Source organism: Scyliorhinus canicula, chromosome 3 (genome assembly GCF_902713615.1).
Source record: "Scyliorhinus canicula chromosome 3, sScyCan1.1, whole genome shotgun sequence".
Lineage (NCBI taxonomy): Eukaryota > Metazoa > Chordata > Chondrichthyes > Carcharhiniformes > Scyliorhinidae > Scyliorhinus > Scyliorhinus canicula.
Genome location: NC_052148.1, coordinates 252,917,641 through 252,940,937, shown reverse-complemented (window position 1 = coordinate 252,940,937; position 23,297 = coordinate 252,917,641). Strand labels below are relative to the sequence as shown.

General features: G+C 45.6%; 1 protein-coding gene across 8 annotated transcripts in view; it reads right to left on the bottom strand.

Annotated features, from left to right (window-relative positions):
- Positions 1 to 23,297, bottom strand: part of LOC119963437 (limbin-like) — a 188,064-nt gene that overhangs the window by 62,446 nt on the left and 102,321 nt on the right. For all 8 annotated transcript variants that reach the window (XM_038792569.1, XM_038792565.1, XM_038792570.1 and 5 more), the window contains exons 15-16: positions 15,231 to 15,426; positions 11,121 to 11,249 (exon numbers count right to left, since the gene is read on the bottom strand). In XM_038792569.1, the coding sequence (XP_038648497.1) occupies positions 11,121 to 11,249; positions 15,231 to 15,426 (325 nt within the window). The remainder of the gene's footprint in view (positions 1 to 11,120; positions 11,250 to 15,230; positions 15,427 to 23,297) is intronic.

The window sequence follows — 23,297 nt, the reverse complement described above, 5'->3', positions numbered from 1 at the left end:
CTCCGTAGTCAGTCGCTGCCCTTTTGACAAGAATTGGTCGGGCCCCAGCCTCGCGGATCCACAGACCCGTTGCTACTGCTGCTGCCTCCGCAACCACCACCCCCAGTTCTGGCAAACATCAAGGTCCAGGACGCCGAAATGCTGGAAGAAGAAACATCCCACTCAGACTCCGATTCTGCCATGGAGTTCCAGTTGCCGATCCCCAATCGCTGCTCTCCCGTCTGATCTACGCCGCCGGACCCCATGCAGATGAGGCTCGAGCGCCAACCCTGGACAAATTGGACGACGGATCCCTCACGCTGATCTGCCGACGCGGACGCCACCGTAGACATTGGTGGGGGGAGGGGGGGTTGTTATAACCCCCTGGAGGCCATGGGGTGTGGACCATTCGGTTCCCCGTGACCTCCAGAGAATCCCGGCAATGGGGCGGGCTTCCCCTTTAAGGATGGGAGCTCTCAGTATAACAACCCTGACTTGGGTACAGGTTGGGGAGGGAGACCTTTTGGGGAGAGGCGTATTTGTGTACAGTAAACAAAAGAGTATCGATTGCATCGTACTTGCTGTTTCAAGTGTATTCCCTCAGCATAGATACTACACACAGTAAAATTGAAAGCTGGAGATACACAGCTTACTTTCATCAGTGATATAACTGCAGCCGTGCCTTTTACCTCAGACAGAGAATACGAGAAATTCCCTGAGCCACATTTCCTTACACAAAACTGGTGTGAAGCTGACTACTCAATTCCAATAACAGAATTACAGCGGTAAGTGAAGTTAAACGTTGGCGCGGAATAAGACATTATTCGCTTTTAGTAATGAGAGGAGAGAACAAAGACTCCCTGATGGGAAGGAGTCGGCTTGAGAAAATGTAGTTAAACTGGGCTGAGTCATTTACAGTAAGAATGTGCCTGCCACTGAGAATGTGCCGAGAGAGCACACAGTGCTCTTTAAGCGGGGAGGGCCAAATGTTTGTGTTGAAAGCGATAGAAAATGGATAAGTGTGTCCCAAAACCACAACTATTCAGGCTTGGAAAAGTTGGTTAGCGGTTTATGGATTGCCAGAGGTGTTGCTGTCAAGTAATGGTCCACAGATTGTATCAGAGGAATTTGAAATATTTCAAAGTAAGAATGAGGTCAAACACGCTTTTCACCCAGCATTGAACGCTGATGCAGAAACAAGGGTAGAGACTGTAAAGAGGTCTTTACAGTAGGATTTGCGAGGTGACAATCAAGACAGTATTTCCTATGTTTTTCTTTGACACAGGCTAAACAATTTTCTGATTTTTTCCTGATTTTTCTTTCTCTCTTCAGGTGCTTATCCAATTCCTTTTCGAAAGCTGTGGTTGAATCGACCTCCACCATACTCGCGGCCAGCGTACTCCGGACCCCTATCACTTGGCTGGGTAAAAATAGGTTTTCCTCATGTCTCCACTGATTCATTCGGCATTTACTGGATCTCAGTGTCCCCTGCTTGTTGGCCCTTCCACCAATGGGAACAGTTTTTAGCCATCCGCTCTCGTCTAATCTCTTTATGATTTTGGACAACTCTAGAAAATTTCCTCTTAGCCGTCCCTTCTCTCTAAGGGGCACCACCCCAGGTTCCTCCATCTATCCACTTCCTGAAGTCTCTCATCCCCAGAACTATTATTGTTTATCTTTTCTGGACTCTTGCTAAAGCTTTGAAATTCTAGAGCCCAGAATTGAACACAGTGCTGCAGTTGAAGCAAACAGTATCTTCCAGGGATTCTTCCCTACTCCCTTGCTTTTGTACTCTATGCCTTTACTTACAAAAACCATAGTCCAATGTGCCTTTTTAACTACTTTCTCAACTTGTCCAGTCACCTTCAACAACTTGAGCACATATAGCCCCGGGTTTCTCTGTTCCTGCATCCGTTTCAGAATTGCAGCCATAAATTATAGCCTCACTTGTTCTTCCTGCCAAAACCGATCACTTCACACCATTTGATTTGCCAAGAGTCTGTCTATTATTTGATTTGCCACGAGCCTGTCCATTCAGCCAGCCTGACTATGTTCTCTTGGAGGCCATCACAATCTGTCTCATAGTTCATAACAAGCAAAATCTTCCAGTCTCCAGATCATCAGAGACTGGACATATGACTGAAAATGAACATCAGGACCCTGCGGACGTCCTGGCATATGGACCTGTGTGGGAATTGCCAGGTAATTATGAATGTCTCTGATTCTAGAGTCGGAGACTTCTAACAGTTCCTATTAAATAGTTACACAGGAAATGTTAAGACAGATTAAAACCTAGTCTAACACCTGGGCAACTATGCAACCAACTCAACCACTCTCCACCACCAACCACCTGACTATACCCATTGACCTGAATAATCTCCAACTTGACCCGATTACCCCCAATCTGACCCAACGACTCCCATATCCGACCCGGCCTGGCCTTACTACCTCCCCGACCACCATCCCTGACTAGATCACCACTCTATAACTTGACTACCCTTCCCGACCACACAACAGCCCACCAATCCCCATTTACCTCCTGACCTGATTACCCTTCCCAAACATGCAATAACCACCTGACCACCCAACTACCCGCTTGGCCAACCCCTCCAAACACCTGGCAACCCCTGGCCTGATTGCTCCTCCCAACCATCCAACTACCTGCCCCCACTTTCCTCTGATCCGACTAAATTCCCAACCTACCCTGACCTGACCATCCCGGATTGAATCCGACTAGACCAACTCAATTCCATACTCACCCACCTACCCACTCATCCATGTCACCCACAAACTCATCTTCACACCTCATGGAAATGAAATGAAAATCACTTATTGCCACGAGTAGGCTTCAAATGAAGTTACTGTGAAAAGCCCCTAGTTGCCACATTCCAGCACCTGTTCGGGAAGGCTGTTACGGGAATCGAACCGTGCTGCTGGCCTGCTTGGTCTGCTTTCAAAGCCAGCAATTTAGCCCTGTGCTAAACAGCCCCTCCACTTATCCCCTCGCCCATCAACCCATTCACTCAGTGGCACATTCTTTCATCCATTCACTAAGATTCAGAATGGACCATATGGCAGATACTGCCACAAAAATGGGGTAAGTCTGCCTTCCCCTGGCTCTAATCCACTCCATCGGTATTCCATCAATGATGCTGCACAGCATATTTCAGAAGAACCCGGAAGAAAGGTGTAGCAGCATCGAGATGGGCGAATTACTGAGACTTAGAACCTGTTTACAGTAAAACCTGATCTTCAGTCTTGTTGGCTGGAAACTGGCTTTTTAGCTGCAAGCTGGATAATGGGCTTGTCTGCTTTCTCAGCCGGCTAGATGTTAACTGGCCTCTCTTGCTTCTGAGGGTCCAGCCAATTATACTTTTGTTCCTCTGATGGTGCTCAATTATGCATTGTGTATTTGACTAGCTGCACTTATTGACTTCCTTGACTCTAGATATTAACATGTGTATACCTCATTGCTCTTCTGCAATTGACAATATAAACTATTTCTATTTATAAATGATTCACATCGGGTTCTTTTCTAAACTGATTTAAACTCATTACTGGAAGAAATGCATTTCATCTGGCCTTTAGAATATTGGCTACTACTGTCTCTAGGCAGATTTCTACCTGTTTCTGGGCATCCTGCATCCTATTTTATCTTGTTAAATTTATTTTGCTGCTGTCGCTAGGCACATTCTGTAGTTTGCCGGCTCACCCTGCAGTCATTAATGGCCATCACATTGTTAATTGGCTCAAAGTGGACCCTCTGCCCCCATTGTGGGGGAAGTCTCGCCTCAAGAGAGCTGGCTGCCCATCAAATGACTGGGAACGTTTTAGCCCCAGCTGCACCTCTGGGAGCAGTGGCCACTGCTGGGACTGCAGGCAGTTCCCAAAGGCAAGCACCATGAAGCCTAGACTTCCGGGTAAGTCCAGGATCTTCCCAAGGCCAGGCTGATAGATTCCAGTGAGGGGGGGGGGGGGGTATGAGGGGCCAGGAACGGCAGGGCAGGGTGGGAGATAAATTGTGGTTGTACCTCCGATGGGCCCAACTGAGAGGCAGCCCATTGCCACATGTCCGACCCAGCCATGAGGCTCACCAGGTTTCACAGTACAGCTTGGAATGGTACTGGCCTCCCCTGCCACAGCAGCCATGGGAAGAGGCTCATAAACAGCTTTTAATTAGCTCCTTCAGGGGTTTGATTGGTCCACAGCTCATCGGGCCTTCTGATGGCTCCCCGGCTGCAGATCAAATATCCATGACGACGAAGGCAGGCGAACAGGTGGAAGGCAGCACTCCTCTGCCATGGCACTGAGTTTTATGCAACCCCCCCCCCGGCGTGTCAGCCCAACATGGGGTGAGCATAAAATTCCAGTTATGTGGCACTTTATCAAAAGTCTACTGGGAGTCTATGTGCACCAGGTCAACGACATTGCCCTCAATGACCCCCTCTGTTACCTTGTCAAAAAACCTAATCAAGTTAGAAAAACACTATTTTCCTTTAACAAATCCATGCAGGTCTGCCTCAATTAATCCATGCATCTCCAAGTAACTGAATTTTGTCCCGGATTATCATTTCTAAAAGCTTTCCCATCGCTGAGGTTAACTGACCAGCCTGTAGTTGATGGGCACCTAACTTTAAAGTTAGCAGGGTAAGGGGTGATTTGATAAAAGTTTTAAAGATATCTTGGAGAACAGATAGGGTGGGTTGGGCGAAATTATTTCTGCTCATTGAGCCATCTCGGACCACGGGGGCATAGCCAAAAAATTAGAGCCAGATATTTCCGAAGTAAAATTGGGAAACACCTCTTCACCTCAAATGATGGCTGGAAGTGTGGAAATCGTTTCCATAAATTGGCATTGATGATAAACCAATCATTAATTTTAAAATTGAGATTCATGGACCTTTATTAGCCAAAGGTATTTCGGAGTGTGAGCAAAGGTGGGTTTGTTGGCAGATCTGCTATAATTTCACTGGGGGGGGGGGGGGGGGGGGGGGATGGCTTATTCCAGTTTCTATGGGCAGAATTTTACAGCCTCTCCCATGTCGTGTTGTCCAGTGGTGGAGGTGGCTCCACATTGGCTGCCGGCTTCCACTCCCGTCGACGTCTATAGTGGTTTGTGTGGCTTGCCCGTCCCGCCGTGTGCCTAAGGCAGGACTGGAAAATCCTGCCCGTGGGCAAGGGTGGAAGATCTCACCCAATATCCCTATTTGTCAGTCTGGAAATGCTACATTCAAAAAACATTTCTCCGCAGATAATTTGCCTCCAATAATCCAAAAATAAAAATCTCAAATGACATTTCTCAGTCTGAATAACGTCTCCATTTAACTTAGCAGGAGAAGATGTCCAATATGATCCTGGATTTATTAAAATACTTCAGGTGGTATTTTCAATCTCAACTCTCAAATACATGCTAGATTACATGATTCAAGTTATAGAGACCATGAGCTCTGTTCGTGGGTGAGTAATTGGTCGGTGATAAGACAGAGTTTTTAACAGGCGAGTGATAGAGTTGCAAAGCATTCCCACCTTGGCAATTTATCCTGCTGCACCTGGGATTTATTCAGGCACACAGAGAGCAAGCTATTACTGATCAAACAGCTTACCAGCATTTAATGTGAAAAGAATAACTGCGGCTGCTGGAAATCCAAAAGAAAGGCAGAAAGTGATAGAACTGCACAACAACCTGCGCCTGTGAAAGGCTAGCATTTCAGGAGTAATCCTTCTTCAGCTGCTTAACTCATGTCCACTGCTTCTGATTATGTTTAATAAAGGTAATGACCAGAAAGTTATGCCGTGTAATGTTAATGTGTGAACAAATTCCTGTCTGCACTATTTTCAAGGAGATGCATACCCAATGAAATCAATGCGCCCAGCACCGCTACTGAAATAGCGGGTGATGCATTTGGAGTGTCTGTACAAGATCACCAACAGTGCAATTTCAGGGCCAATGGATGTGAAATCAATAATAACATTATGATAGGAAGTGTCTAAATTCTAGTGTGCCGCTTTCAATCTTTGTTTGGTGATGTGCTGAGATTTAAACTGCTCTGAGCCCATCGAGTACAGTTGGCTAGGTTTTGTTGGAGCAGGGCGTCTCTTATAGAATTCATAGAATTTACAGTGCAGAAGGAGGCCATTCGGCCCATCGAGTCTGCACCGGCTCTTGGAATGAGCACCCTACCCAAGCCCACACCTCCACCCTATCCCCATAACCCAGTAACCCCACCCAACACTAAGGGCAATTCTGGACGCTAAGGGCAATTTAGCCTGGCCAATTCTCCTAACCTGCACATCTTTGGACTGTGGGAGGAAACTGGAGCACCCGGAGGTAAACCCATGCACACACGGGGAGGACGTGCAGACTCCGCACAGGCAGTGACCCAAGCCGGGAATCGAACCTGGGACCCTGGAGCTGTGAAGCATTTGTGCTAACCACTATGCTACCGTGCTGCCCTTGGTTGCCCAATTTGTAGAGACTCTACACTTTAAATTATAAAGAGTCATTTGGTAATATAGAACTTGAATATTACTGAAAGTAGACACATTGCTGAAGCTTTTCATTCAGCACTCATCAGGACAATTGCAAGAATTACATAAACGACATACGATATTGAGCCACATGAGATTAGATCAGATGACTAACAACTTGAAAAGCTTGGTCAAAGAGGAAGTGTTTAAGGAGCGTCTCAAAGGAGGCAAGTGAGGTAGAGAGGCAGAAAGGTACAGGGAGGGAATTCCAGAGTCTGGGGCCTTGGTACAGAAGGTGTGGTCACCAACGGTGGGGCAATTATAATTGGGAATGCACAAGAGGTGGAATGATAGGAGTGCAGATATCCCAGAGGGTTATGAGCCTGGAGACGGTTACAAAGATAGGGATGGGCAAGGCCAGGGAGGGATTTGAAAACAAGGATGAGAATTTCAAAGTCAAAAATTTGCTTGACCACGATGGATATGCCACGAGGCAAGACATGGACAGCCAAGTTTTGGATGACTTCAAGTTTATAGAGGGTAGAATGTGGGAGACCAGCCAGGATTCTGCGGGAATAGTAGAGCCTAGAGATAGAAAAGGAACGGATGAGGATTTTAACAGGAGATAAGTTGAGACCGGGGCAAGGGCAGGCAATGTTATGGATGTGGAAGTAGGGAGTCTTAGTGATGGCATGAATATGAGGTCAGGAGGATATCTCGGAATCAAACACTGCAGCAAGGTAGGTAACATCTCAGATTGTTATCAGGGAGATAGATGGCGCAGGTAGCCAGGAAATAAAGGCTGGAGCACAAATCGAAAGCAGTGACTTAAGTCTTCCAAAACAATCTACATTATTGTCACAAGTCGTCTTACATCAACACTGCAATGAAGTTACTGTGAAACACCCCTAGTCACCACACTCTGGCACCTGTTTGGGTACTCAACAGGGAGAATTCAGAATGTCCAATTTACCGAACATCACATCTTTCGGGACTAGTGGGAGGAAACCCACGCAGACACGGGGAGAACATGCAGAGTCTGCACAGACAGTGAACCAAGCCGGGAATCGAACCTGGGATCCTGGTGCTGTGAAACAACAGTGCTAACCATCATGCTGCCAATGTCCCAACATTTATTTGAAGGAAATTACTGCTCATCCAGTACTGGATGTCAGATAAGCGGGCTGATAATTCAGCAACCATGGAGGAATCAATAGGTTGAGTGTCGTCAGCACATATGAAAATTAACGATGATGTGTAAATGCTGCAACTTCATGAACCACAAAGGTGTGTGTGCATGTATGTGTGTGTGTATGTGTGTGTATATGTATGTGTGAATGAGTGAGTGTGTATGTATGAGTGTGTATGTATGTGTGTGCATATATGTGTGTGTGTGTGTGTTTGTGTGCATTTGTGACAATTTGCAATTGACAGAGAGACTTTTCCTCACTACAAAACAGTGTGCATCATTTAAATGTTTTAAGCACATTTTAAGCCATGCCTTAATAAAAGTACTCAAGGTGAAGTCAAAGGATGCATATCCCCAGGGCGCTCTCCTGATGTAAATTTCTATATGAGGGAGGGGATGTCAAAGAAATTAAGAAGGAGAAAGGGTGGTCATCAGAAGGAAAATTGTGATCAAGAGGGAAGGAAGGGGGAAATCAGGTGGAAGGCCAGACTCAACTAGGCAAGGATGGGGAGCCACCAGCAGTGGATGATTGGGGGCTGACAATCATCTTCGGAACTGCTTTGGAGCTGGGTGGAGCGCTGCTAGTCCTTACCAATCTACAGTCAAGTAAAAATAACTTGCCTTTCTCATGGCGGCATCCACCAGTCCCTTTAAGAGCTGCTGACTTGGCTACCTGTAGACACAACAATCCTGAGTGTAGTTGGCTTGGTGCTAGCCGTATTCAAGGCAACCCAATTTTGAGAAGGGATACTGAAACAGATATTAGGCTTACACCTGTAAATACCAAGAGCCTCATGCCTGGTCAGGTTTCACCAGTGTGGTGAGAGAGATGTCAAATGGGTATAGCCAGAACAATTTTTTTTGGTTTATATTCCTTGGGAAGACCTGTTCCGTAAGGAGTATCTCCCTTTCTGTTGCACATGCAAATACTTAATAAGATTACATTATGCCCCTGATGAGAACAAGAGTCAGTCAGGCTTCATGAAGGAGGGTTGATTATTGGTACCAGTGGTCAATTGACCAAAATTGGTAGCAATCTGCCAATTCAACCAGAAGCAAAGACAGAAGTACTTAAAGGCTGGCCTTATCCCCAGGATCTATTATTATATGAGCTGCTTCTAAATCATTGAACATACTTGCCCTTCAGTTTAAAACGATTGCTGAAAAAAGGTTTCTACAACAAATTACCAAAAAATAAGACACAGGCCTAGAAATTCAGGTTGCATCACACATGCTTTCCGGAGCTGCTCCCAATATATCAGACAAAAAATGTGGATGTATTTCTGACAAATGCAGAAACACCCATATTGGTGAAGGTAGATGCGCTGGCAGCAAGGACACGCGGCAGCAACATTTTAAGAGCACAATAATATTCAACCTGCTTTTGAAAGCCCAGCACTTCACTCACCATGTGCTGGACTTGCACAGCGTATGGTGAAACCTGTCCCTTATGTCTGTGAATGAGTGTGCTGGAACACCTAAATCACAGGAAACACCAATGCCAAAATTAGCTCAGTGGGCTAGACAGCTGGTTTGTAGTGCAGAACAAGGCCAGTAGCGCGGGTTCAATTCCCATACCAGTTTATCCGAACAGGCGCCGGAATGTGGCTTTTCACAGTAACTTCATACTTGTGACAATAAAATAATATTATTATTATAATCAGTCTCAATTTTCTCCAAGTAACAAAATATAGGTGTACACATAATCTACAAAGTATTTTTTAAAAATCCAATTAAGGGGCAATTTAATTCCACAACATATTGCTCTAAGAAACAATCCCGAATACATTCAATGAACCCTCCCTCGAGGCTACCCTTGACAAATTGATTAATCCAGTCTATATGCATATTAAAATCATCCATGATTATTGTCGTACCTTTCTTACAAGCCACCAATATTTCCTGGTTTATACGTGCACCACTGCAGAACTACTGTTTGGGAACCTATAGGTCACTTCCATCAGGGATTTCTTCCCGTTGCTATTTCTTATTTCTACCCAGACTGATTCCATATCTCAATGTCCAATACCTACATAATTTCTCACTACAGCACAGATCCCTTCCTTTACACCACCTCCTTTTCCTTTCTGTCTATCCCTCCGAAGTACTGTGTACCGTTGGATATTCAACTCCCAGACCTGGTCTCCTTGTAACCATATCTCAGTAATCGTCACTAAATCATGCCTCTTTGACTCTATTTGTGGCGTTAACTTATTAATTTTGTTCCGAATGCTTTGGGCATTCAGACACAAAAGGCCTTCAAGTTTGTTTTATTATCAAGTTTCCCTCTCTTCTATGAAATGAAAATCGCTTATTGTCACGAGTAGGCTTCAATGAAGTTACTGTGAAAAGCCCCTAGTCGCCACATTCCGGCGCCTGTCCGTGGTGCAATATGATGTTCACACATTCTGTCCCTTCCTTCTATTTTCTGGTAACAATCTACCTCAGCGCTAACCTGCACTCCTACCTACTCCTTTAATTTTGATTTTCTAATTTTCCATGCAACTGAACCCTGCCTACCCTTCTCCCCTCCAACACTGTTAATGCAAGTTGTTTCTTCCTCGAAAATGCCCTCCTCTGTGCATTGGTTGGTGGATGAAAGTCCATCATTGAATTTTGCAACAGGGGAGGTGAATTCAATCAGAACCAATTGCTTGTGAGGGTAAATACCAACATGGACTGTTTAGGCAAAGCAGCCTGTTGGGAATTTTACATATTTCCAACTTGAAGTGATGATACTCGCAGTATGTCCTATAGTACAGGCTACCAGCAGCTGTCTGATATTTTTCCATTCACTGAGAGCTCATTGGAAAGTGATTGCTAATTCTTGGGGAAGGGGCTTCTCCCTTCTCATGGTGATGCTACCAATAGTATAGACGGGAGGTTGAAAACATGTCCTGTCCTATTGATCACAAGCGATAACCTCATCTGGTTGGAGAATTAAATTTGTATTACAACCTGGGCTTTTACGTTGGCTGGAACATCATTCATAGAACCATAGCATCTCTACAATGGAAAAGGAGGCTACCTGATCCATTGAGTCTGCACCAACCCTCTGAAAGAGCACCCTATCAAGGCCCCCTCCATCCCGGCAATCCCATGTAATCTGTACATCCTTGGACACAAAGGGACAATTTTATCATGGAGGACACCTACACAGGCAGGGAGAGAAAGTGCAAACTCCACACGGACAGTCACCCAAGGCCGGAATTGAACCCAGGTCCCTGGTGCTGTGAGGCAGCCGGGCTAACCACTATCCGTCATTCTAGCCATGATACGATGGCTGCAGTTATACTGGACTACAATTGTGAGGCTGCAGATTATGAAGGACAGCTGCCAACACTTGTGTTATCCCAATGACTAGAAACTAAATTGTGCCCCAACATAGTTCTGCGTGAGCAAATTAAGCCTGAACAGTCAAATCCTTCAAGTCTCTTCAAACAGGTTTTCAGCTCCCAGTACTTATCTTTTCGATTCAGCTTACCACACTCATTTCTTCTGCAGCTCTTTTGTTTTCTTCCTCGTACAATTTAATTTTGTCCCGCGTACGTTCCTGTTGAGCTATCAGGTTGATCCCATCGCCATGCCCCAATTCCTTAGTTTTTAACTTGTCCTACAAAGAGGGACATAAACAGAAAATATCTCATTAACCATCAAAAAAGAAACTGCTTTTTCCCCCCAAAAGGTACAAATTATAGTTTCCAACGTGTGGAATACACTGAACCAGAAAATATGCATAGCAACGCATCTCAGTAAAAATCGTTGCCGCTCATACTGCAACTTTCACAGGGTCATGGAAAGGTCCTTTGATTATTAAACAAAATTTTCGAGTACCATTCATCGTGCCTGGCATTGACATAAAGCCAGAAGGTTCAGCAGATGACTACTGAACATGGTGGAGGGAGATAGTGGGGTGCTCTCTCCCTGGATGAATCTTGCACATTTATTTAGTGGACTCGCTCAAAATGTGCTTTCAAAAACTTATGCCCAAAGATTTGGAGGCACAAGCCTCAATTTAGACCAATCTGAGGCTGATTATTCAAGGTTCTGCCTCACCTCAGACTGAGGGTATAACAAGAGGTGGGGGCAGACTCTGTCCTCACACAGTCATCCCAAAACGTCCGCCAGGCCTAGTTTTGAGTCATCATGTTGTACTCCTGCTGACATTATTGGGATGCATTGAACATGTTACAGATTTTCACTTTCAGGCAGTATCATTTTTCTAATGGAGAACTCACACAAACCACTTTCAAATGACATTTTTGGAATTTATAAAAACACATTGGCCTTGAAATTTAAATCGGCCACTACACCTCAATGGTGAGACCTGAGGTGCTTCTGATATTGAGCCTCCAAGAACGCCAATCCTTTCCCTTCCATGTCAAACCTTATATCTCCTCTTATTTACAGCTAAAAGTATACAAAGGCCAGAACTCTACTCCCCACCTCCCCCCACACCCCCTGCCCGCCACCAGGTTCTGTTAAGCGGGTAGGGCCTCGGATGGGAAACCTGCCCATGTCCTATTAAGGCCCTTAAATGGTCACTTAATGGCCACACAAAAGTCTTTTTCTGCCCATCCTCAGTTTGTAGGCTGGCGAGAGGCGGTTGGATCAGGGTGCGAAACATAAAAAGTTCCTAGAACGCGAAACAGAAAATGTTCCCACCCTCTAGCTCAAGGGAAGGGGCCCCATCAGATTTGGGGCACCCTCCCCTCAGGAACCTGGAAATTCCAGCCCAGTTTTCTCACTCCCCCCCCACCAACACCGAGAGTCGCCATCTCCTGACCCTCCATAGAATCCCGTACCCTCCTGCCCCCAGGATCCCTGAAGTGTAGTCAAGGCATGGTGCTGCAGTACCTCTTCCAGGTAAGAAGTGGTAGGAAGGATTGGCAACCTGTCACCAAATCTCCAAAGCGGGATTTCAGTCCAAGGGTGGACAGAATCCAACGTGCTGTCAATCAATGCTGAATTGAGGGTAAAATGGCAGCGGGCCTGTCAGAGTGGGTGGGGTATGTTCTCTGCTGACTCTCAGGATGGAGGGCACCAAGCACTTGCCATCCTAAATGTTCAGCCATAAATGTTTATTTTTATAACCCCCAATATATCCAGTTCTCAGTAAAATTCCTCCATATCCACTTGAATGCATTTATCCAAAAAAAACTTTCACACGCTTTATAATAATATTCATAGTAAGTAAAGTTAAGTCATCATGTACCCAGATGACAATAGACTGCTTTACCCTTTGATGGAGAGAGTTGACTGGTGGTGATTTAACCCGAGGATCACCACACCTCAGGCGAGGGGCAAGATTGTGAAGGCGGGGCCTTCATGAATAACCTCAGCTGGTACGAGAATTGGACTCATGCTATTGGCCTTGTTCTGCATCACAAACCAGCTTTCCAGCCCACTGAGCTAAACCGGCCCCAATAATATTCATAGTAAGGCCATAATAGAAATTGAACTCAATTTAGCACAGGATAAATGTGCACATGCATGAAACAAGTGATGCCCTTAAATATCTGTAACAATGTTCTTTCCAATGCCAGGGCCAACAACAGATAGGGGCATCATTTGGGCTTTGCCATGAGCGAACAACGTCTCGATTATCATTGTCTGACCTGACCACTATAATGGTGAAAGTTGAACGAGGAGAACCTTGGTCTATTTTTGGCTTGAAATTTCTATCAGCTTCTAAATATCAAAAGGCCACAAAGTTTATGCCTCGATGCAGATCACCTAAAATAAACCGTGAAGTAAAACTGTCACTTCAGATTTGAAAAAACATCAAGATAGGAAGTTAAAAGGTGAACAGATCAAAGGACCCGTTGCTTGGAGAAGCAAATTAAATTGTTCACTCAAACATGAACATATAACACTTCAGCACCAATGAGTGGTACTGATGTGAACATTTTAACATAAATCACTGCAATCTGTAAAAGCCATCTGTATATACTCAGCCCTGGATCATTATTGACAGAACAAGACTTCTGCTCAATAGTGTTTCCAAACTAAACCGTACAAATGCAGAACTGTTCAATTCCAGGAACTCAATAATATTGCTTTTTGCATGTTGGGTTTTGTTCTTTTCTGCATAACTTGGGTTGTGGTCATGTCTTTCCTCATGGAAATGAAAACACTGCTAAACGTTAACGCCTGTCGGCACTATGACTTCCAGTCAGCAAGACGAATCGTGTTTTAGTTATAAAGAACATCTTATTCTAAGCATCCAATGGTACTGCAGTATCCAGGCCATTCGCCGGGTGTTTTACAGTGAGCTGTTTGTGGCTGTTGTTGTTTCAAGATGGAGGCAGAGTGTAATTCCCGCAAAGGGTCAGGATTCCTTCCACCCTGCCTGCAGGTTTTCCAGGCGACAGAGGTTACTCATCATTGGCTGCCAGTGGGATCTTCCGGACCTGATGAAAGTAACCCACCCCCCGCCAGCGACAGTTACCCCGGAAGTGAGGTGCCCCCTCCTCCCAACCCCACCAACGACGGGCCCCGGCAGTGAGATCTGCTAGCACCACAAATGGCCATCGACTTGAACGGGACCGGACGATCTCACCCCCAGGAAGTGTCAGAAATCCCAGTCAATGCTTCTGAGAAAAGTGGAGGGTTTTATTTTTCTGATCCATCCCAGTGAGTAAACATTATTAAACTAACTCCTACTGTCTCTGATTGACGGATATATGTGCCATGTTGAGCCAAGAGTCACTTTGCTCATTATACAATGACAGGATATAAAACTAGACCACTAAGCCGCATAGGGAAGGATCTCAAATGTGTTTGTCTTTTCAACAGTTACGCTGGGTTGGGTTTTACAGTTTTTGACAGTGAGGAAGAGAGAGCAAAAAATGAGGAGTACGCTAGCTCCCACCCCGCCATCTCACCATGCCCAATCAAGCTTCAGATAGCTAATTAGTGTCCACCCCACTAGGAGGCCGCCAATTAGAGATGCAAAGGGAGTTTAAGCTGGGACACCATGCGGCAGAGAGGTTGTGCCGCAAACAAAACGTCCAACAATGCTTATATCATATTTTGCAAAAAATACTCATCAGTCAGGATGTGAACTTGACGTCATAATATGTACATATCTGGAACATATGTACCTTGTGTAATGTTTCTTGCAGAAGGAATAATGCGGGCTTGACTATGGATTCCTTCAGCTGTATTGCATGTTATGGATTATTTTAGGCCTGAATTTGGAGCCTCTCGTGAACTGTGACAGATGTAATGGTTTCTATAATACTCCCATTAATTATTATAAACACTAATCAAAAAGTCCAGACTGTTAAGTGTAATTAGCCAAAGGAGTGCTGACAGGCAGAGAACCAATCGAGTTGCTGGAAGCTCCTGAGGTTGACATTGTGATACATTACAACCATTAGTTATATGTTTTCAGTCCATTTGTTTTTAAGCCCTGCACTGTCTATGTGGCGTTTCCTTGGCCAGCTTTCACTTTAAACTTGTCATGCTGTAACGGTTTAAAAAAACTGACCAGCTCGAAATCCAATTCACCAACCTCATTATTTAACAGAAACAAAAATTCTATAAATGATTCACAGGATGGAAGGTTGGCCTCCCCAAACTCACTCACCCGTTTCTTCCACCGCTTCTCCAGCCTCTCTAACTTTGTGTTCCCCCACTCAGTCAGACGGCTTTGGGTCCTAGATCTTTCACACATCTTAGGAAGAGCCAAGCTATTATCCATTTGGCAGAAATTGTCCAGATATCGCCACATCATTTTTTGGATTTCCTCGTTGGATAGGACGAGTGGATTTTTCAGTATATTTCTTTGAAAAAAAAGTCACCAGATTAGTCTGAAAGACCAGCTAAGAACCAAGTTTAAGCAATGGCCCATCTATCACAAATAAATGGTGATAGTCAATCATAAGGTAGCTTATTTCACAGATTGTCTAATTGACCGATGTAAGAAAACTACTAAATTACTGTGACAGATGCTATTTTGGCCATTTTACCTTCCCATTTAGTTAAATGAGGTAACTTTAACCTGGCGTAGTGGTAATGTCACTGGACCAGTAATCCAGAGGCCCGGGCTAGTGTTCTGGGGATACAGATTCAAATCCCATCTGGTAGAATTTTTTAAAAATAAATTTAGAGTACCCAATTATTTTTTCCAATTAAGGGGCAATTTATGTTCAATCTACCTATCCTGCACGTCTTTGGGTTGTGGGGGTGAAACCCACGCAGACACGGGGAGAACGTGCAAACTCCACACGGACAGTGACCCAGAGCCGGGATCGAACCTGGGACCTCAGCGCCGTGAGACGGTTGTGCTAACCACTAGGCCACCGTGCTGCCCCATCTGGTAGAATTTAAGTTCAATTAATAAAATCTGGAATTGAAAACTCTGGGGCTGGATTCTGCATCCCGCCGTGCCAGATTTCTGGTTCAGCACACCGGCTGGAACCCCCTGGAAAAACGGAGCACCCTGCCGGCAGAGAATCCAGCCCCATGTCAGCAATGGTGACCATGAAACAATTACTATGAAATCTCTCTGGCTAAAAAAAGCCTCTTCAGGAAGGAAGGAAATCTGCTGTCCTTACCTGGTCTGGCCTACATGTGACTCCAGAGCCACAGCAATGCGGTTGACTCTTAACTGCCCTCTGAAATGGTCTAGCAGTGTTTTTCAAAGTGCGGGTCATGATCCGTGGGTGCGTCACAGGAGGGTGCCGGGAGCGTTGAGGAGCGATCGGTCACGGCGTTCCTGATCGCAGAAGAATTGGCCAATGGCCATTACCTGCATTTTTATTGAGAATGGCTGACCCGTCACCTTTTAAATGAGCGGGAAATGAGGCTGTGTACAGTCTTCTGGCCAGAAGTGGCAGCAGTGAGAAGGTCACACGGCCTGCACGTACACTTCGTGTTTTTGGCACCAAATCATGGAGGTGAGCTTCTTCTATTTTCTAGCTGCTGGGCAAGCAAGGCAAGAAGGCTGTGAAGATGAATAATTTTTTTAAAAGTAAGAGGTGGCCAAGGACTCAAATAGGAAGTGTACCGACTGGACAGAATCTCACAACAGAATCTGCTGGAGAGAACTGCGCAGGAGAGTCCAGGACAGGACAGATCAGGGTTCGTGTTAGCTCTGCACAGAGCTCCAATGCCTCTGGTTAACAGCTACAAATAAGAAACTTAACTTGGGAACAAAGCAGTGTAAAGATGATTTCTTGAGGTATGGTTTTGTCAATTGTGCCAATCCAAATAAGGATGCAAAGCCCATGTCTGTTGTATGCATGTATTGGCAAATTTCAGAGGACAATTAAGAGTCAACCGCATTGCTGTGGGTCTGGAGTCACATGTAGGCTAAACCAGGTAAGGACAGTGGATTTCCTTCCTTCCCGAAGTTGCTTTGGTTAACTACATAGGTTTTATGATAATCAGTTTCACAGTCACCATTGCAGATTTTGAAAGAGAAGTGGTGGGTGAAAAATTCCTTCTGAGGTTGAGACCCCAGAGTCAAATAACTTATGGCTGAACCCAAATAAAATGACGACGTTGCTGTACCTGACCTGTGAGACCACATTAAAAACCCCAAAGCCCATGAAGCTGTCAGCATTCTGGAGTAGCATCTCTCAGGAGTATCCAGTGCTGAATAAACAAGTATTGTTTTGCTATTGCCCTTCACGATGATCTACATGTGTGAAGTCGGATTATCCCTTCTCAGAAAGATGAAGGTGGCATAAAGGAATTGGCTGAAGTCTACTCCTGATAGGTGCATTGCCCTCTTGCCCTGTGACCTGAGAACCAAGCCGGTTCCCCTTTCGCATTAAAGATAAGCGAATGTGGCGTGTGCCGCGAAGTTCAGCCAGCGTGGGTCGGGAATTTGGCCAGTTGGCAAAAGTGGATCCCGGAAAAAAACATTTGAAAAAACACTGGTCTAGCAAACTACTCGGTTCAAGGGCAATAAGGGCAGTTAGGGATGGGTGACAAATGCTGCCCTTGCCAGTGACCCCCGCAGAAAGGACAAAAAAGGTAACTCCAATCCCTCTTCAGAGGACATTGCCTGCCATATATTCCAAAATACCCCAGTTGCAATCTGTATAAAATAACACATTTGAAATGCAAGATAACTCTTCTAGATGGTCACAAGACATCACAAGCTGTTATTCAAAATACATCCCATGCCTCATGCTTTAAACATTAGCCCATGTCACAGTCCATAGTTTACGGCTTCTTGTCATAATTGAACAGCCCACATCGCTCAGCTATACAAATGCTTACATGATTTGCAAAAACGTCATCACAGCCGCTTAAGCCAAGTTGGTGAGAAGGGTGGAGGTCAACAGAAGGCAATAGATGGATCTACCCCAATATTATTCTGTGGGGTCATCTAGAATATATATATTTTTTTTTAAGCGAAGCCCTGTGAATAGTGTAAAACTCTTGAGGCCGAAAGACTTTACAAGATGTAATGTACTGGCCCTCAAAACAAGCCAGCCCCATCAAATGTACGTTAAAATATTTTCCCCTGCTGGTGCAGCAGATGGCGGTACAGATGTCAGCTATTATCACAATTTACACAATTACTACCCCCGTATATCATGATTTGTAAGCTGAACTAAAAGTGGATTGAGTGCTCTCACCATGCAGCGATGCAATTTTAATATCTAATATTGATTTCATGTGTTCATAAAACTTTAAATTTCATTGCAACATAACTTCACGTTATCACAGTTAAGGTAGTCAATCAAAATCAGGTTTGACAACGTCATTCATGCTCAGTACCAGTCTTTCTTTGTTTTTTTCAACAATGCAAACAAAATGAATTGAGTCTGAGATAAGAGATAAAAACAAAAGTGCTACATTTTTCTATTCCTGGGATCTACTGGATGAGGACAGGACATTGTAACCACCATAATCCTGGCCTCTCAGTCATAGTTACCATCTATACACAGCGCAGTCAGAATGCAGCAGCTCACCGACGGTATTGAGGAAAATGCCTGTGGCTCAGTGGGACTGTGGCATTAGAATACGCAGGAGGCCACACAGGAAAGGGTCTCCAGGACTGCAGCATATTTTCTCCAAAAGGCCTCAAGCTGAGTCTGAAACCTTCAGCGGGAATTTCCCAGATACTTATCCCCCAAATAGCCAGTGTAGACTTCAAAAATTTTGTTTTGCCTCTCCCTAAACGCATGACCTCACAGAGAAGTGGGAGGTCACACATTTAGGGAGGTCAAACAGTTGGAGGGAGTCCACAATAAATGGGAACATACTAAGAGGGATAGATGAACTGAGAAATCTTGGCGTACAGGTACACAGGCCCCTAAAGGCAACAGTTCAGGCAGACAAGTTTGTTAAGAAAGCATAATATGGAATGCTCTCCTCCATCGGTAGAGGTAAGTAAGGATACAATGTCAGATTTGTATAAAACACTGGTGAGGCCACAAATGGAAAATTGTGTGCAGTTCTGGTCGCTACATTACAGGAAGGACGTTATTGCTCTGGAGAGAGTGCAGAGGAGGTTTACAAGAATGTTGCCAGGGCTAGAAATATGTGGCTATGAGGCGAGACTGGATAGATTGGGGTGATTTTACTTTGAACAAATGCTGAGGAATGACTTAATTGAGGTGTCCAAAATTATGAGGGGAAGAGATAGGGTGGACTGGATAAAATTGTTTCCCTTGGTGAAGAATTCTAGAACCAGGGGGCATAGATTCAAGTTAAGTGGCAGAAGAGGCGACATGAGGAAGAACCTCAGAGACCCTAGGCAGAGACCCTAAACTCTTTTAAAAGATACCTGGATCTGCACCTTAAGTGCTCTAAACTCACTGCAGGGCAATGGACCGGCTGCAGGAAGGTGGGATTAGAAAGGGCATCTGAGTGTCCTAGGGTTGGCATGGACAAGATGGGCTGAATGGACTCCTTCTGCTGTAAGCTTTCTATGATTTTATGGTTCATCGGTGATGATTGGCACAGCACAACTATCGATTGCTGTAAAAACGCATTGGCTCACTAATGAACTAATTCATTAAGGGGGGGGGTGGAAATCTGCTGGCCTTACTTGGTCTCGCCTACATATGATTCCAAACCCAAATCAATGATGTTGACTCTTAAATACCCTCGGCAATGGCCTGATAAGTTGCGTAGGTCAAGGGCAATTTGGGATGGGCAACAAATGCTGGCCTTGTAATCAACACCCACATCCCATGAAGGGAGAAAGAAAACACCTCAGCTTATTCCTGGCACTGACGCAAGGATAACTTGGAACCCAGATTTCACTGACATTTTCAAGCAGGGAAAGGAGAGCCAGAAGGGGAGCAATATGTCTCATTGCCCAATTTTCCTTGCTGCCAGCCTGCCTGATTTAGCACAGGAAAACAGAGCAAAATCCAGCCCAGAACTCTTTTCTGTTTACAGTAATAAGTTTGATAGAAACAGCACAGAAATTTCCATAGTGATTGTCAATATCTTCAATTAGGCAATGCGGAAAGGTCAATCACACTGTCAAACATAGCATGTGACAACCGACCAGCGTTGATGGATGACATTGTCATTCTTAAAATCACTATCATTCTGTGAGCAAAGGGGTTATTGTCCGTTCGACCTTGGTCTATAGATGGCCATGGTGCCTTTGAAAAAAAAGCTTTGAATGTCAAGATGGTCAGAATTTTACTGGATCTCTCGGGCTTTCTCTTGTCCTTTATACAAACATACAAATTAGGTGCAGGAGTAGGCCACTCAGCCCCTCGAGTCTGCTCAGCCATTCAATAAGATTATGGCTGATCTGATTGTAACTTTAACCCCACATTCCTGCCTACCCCCCGATAATCTATCAGCCCCTTCTTCCAATGTGTCAGCCTCCAGCTGTTGGAATTCTGCTTTGCGCTGGACGGGGTGTCCGGATGACCAAAAAGTGTCTCTCCTGCCTGGCCCTATTTCCTCACCTCACAAATGGCTAGTATTCCAGGGGAGGATAAAGAAAACATTTCAAAGATACTCTAGAAGCGTTGGCAGCATTGATATTAATGACTGGGAGAAGATTGCCACTAATTGTTCAACATGGTGACAACTTGACCATCGAGCTGCCTCACGCTTCGAGTCCAAATGCCTTAATTTAGAGGCAGAGAAATAAAGAACAGGAAGCAAATCCTGCACTATGGATCCCACTGCCTCATGGGACATCCTGGTCCATGTGCCTCAAAATCTGCCGAGTCGGGAATCTGTCTGATAAGCCACATCAAGACCCATGGCAAGAACAACCCCGAATGGATATCCTCCTCGGACTGAGAGACAGCCAATGTCAACTATGGCAGCGAACAACCTATCTTATTTTTTCTGTTTTGTGGGGAAATGTTCAATAATGGGAGAGTACCATCACCACATGAACTGCAACAGTTCAAGCAGGAGGTTCACCATTACATTCCGAAGGATAATTTGGGATGGGCAATAAAGGCTGGGTGAAATTCTCACTTTCATCGAATTTACAGTGCAGAAGGTGGCCATTCGGCCCATCGAGTCTGCACCGGCCCTTGGAAAAAGCACCCTACCCAAACCCACACCTCCACCCCATCCCCGTAACCCCACCTAACCCAATCTTTTTGGACTCTAAGGGCAATTTAGCATGGCCAATCTACGTAACCTGCACATCTTTGGACTGTGGGAGGAAACCGGAGCACTGGGAGGAAACCCATGCAGACACGGAGAGAACGTGCAGACTCCACAAAGGCGGTGACCCAAGCCGGGAATTGAACCTGGGACCCTGGTGCTGTGAAACAACTGTGCTAAACACTATGCCACCACGCTGCCCTTTTGAAGACTATAGGCAGGATTCTCCATTTGGGAGACTATGGGGTGAATTCTCCACCTCCTCAGTTGTGTGCTCCTTGGTGGCACGCCGTCGCCGGCAGCAGGATACTCCGTTCCTGTAGGTGGAAAATTCACCCCTACGCACTCCTGCTGGAGAATTGCTACTAATTTCCTTGTCAGTATCCCTCGCCATGCACGTTTATGCATAGGGAAAAATACAAAGGATTCCCAATGGAATCCCACTATCTGGCCGCCATTCTGAGTGGGTGGCTTGATAGCGAACATCCGTGAGTGGCCACCTCATCCCCTGGCATCACAAAAAGCAGCCACATACACCCGGATTTTCTGGGTGCTCCCCCTTCCCCCAAGTACCAGATGAACTGACCCCCCACAGGGATTCCTTAAATAGGAAGATCCATACAGGGACCCCCTAACTAAAAGGACCCCCAAAGGGCCCGCTAAATAAAGGGAACCCCCGCACTCTGTGGCCCCCTAAATATGGATACTCCACAGGGACCCCTAACTAAAGGGACCTGCCCAGAGACCCCTTACATAGGGAGGACCCCATAGGGATTCCCTAATAGGGAGACATCCCTATCTAAAGGGACACCCTACAGCCACCTGAACTAAAGGGACCACCCCCCACAGACCCCCTAACTAAAGGGACCACCCCACCACAGATCCCCTCCCTAAAGGGTCCAACCTCCCCCCACAGACGCCTTAACTAAAGGGACACCCCCGCAGACCCCCTAAATAGGGAAACCCCCCCACAGGGACCCCTTACTGGGAGACCCCCCACAGGGATCCCCTCACTAAAGGAACCATCTAAAGACCCCCTAAATAACGGGACCTCCCACAGACCCCCGAGCTAAAGTAACCCCCTGCCCGAAGACCCCCAGAAAAGAGACTCCCGTCTGGAACAGTTAAGTGCATTCCAATCATCTCCTTCAAGCTCAAGTGATTTTGAAGTGCTGAGCTGTAAATTGACAGTACTTAACCCTCTTTGATGTGGTTGATATTTATAAATATTGTGATTATGAATTAAGAAAATTAATTAAAAAGCTCACAAGCTGTCAATCACAGTCCACTACCAGGAATAAATGAATAGCTTGCAGCTAATGGATCTGAGGGGTTTAAATACAGGTCACAGCTATTCTCTTTCCAGGAATGAGCATGTGGAGATTTCAGGTCAGTGTTACAACTGTAATGTCTTTCACTGCCCCTGTCTGGACTCTAGCTTCCAGACAGGTGTCTCTTTTCTGAGGGAGTCTGTGGGGGAGGGGGGTGGGGGTTGGGGGTCCGTGTAATTAGAGGGTCTCTGTAGAGGGGGGGTCCCTTAAGTTCAGGGGTCCCTGAGGGTGTTCCTTTAGTTAGAGGGTCTCTGGGGTGGTCCTGTTAATTCAGGTTCCCTGTGGGAGGTTCCTTTAGTTAGGGGATCCCTTATCAAGGGGGTCTGAGGGGGTCCCTTTAATTAGGGGGTCTCTGGGTGGGTCCCTTTAGTTATGGGGTCTCTGGGGTGGTCCCTTTAGTTAGGGGGTGCATTGAGAGGGTCTCTCTAGGGAGCGTCTTAATTTAGGGGATTTCTGAGAGGCCCCTTTAGTTAGGGGGTCTCTGGGAGGGATCGCCTTATTTAGGGTCTCTCTGTGAGGTCTCTTTATCTATTGAGCAGCTGAGAATCACGCAGGTCCGGAGAATCAGGTGCCCGGCCCGCTAACTGCAAATGGATCATTAAGAATCATTTACATCCTCCCGCTGGCACGTGGATGAGAGCTCCAATCCTGTGGCCAGTGTGGGTGCCAGAGCATAGTGGTCAATTCAGTGCCCAACGCAAAACTCGATTTTGGCCTGATGCCCAATTGCGATCTGCGTTGCCGGTGTCAGGGGCGGTGAATTCAGT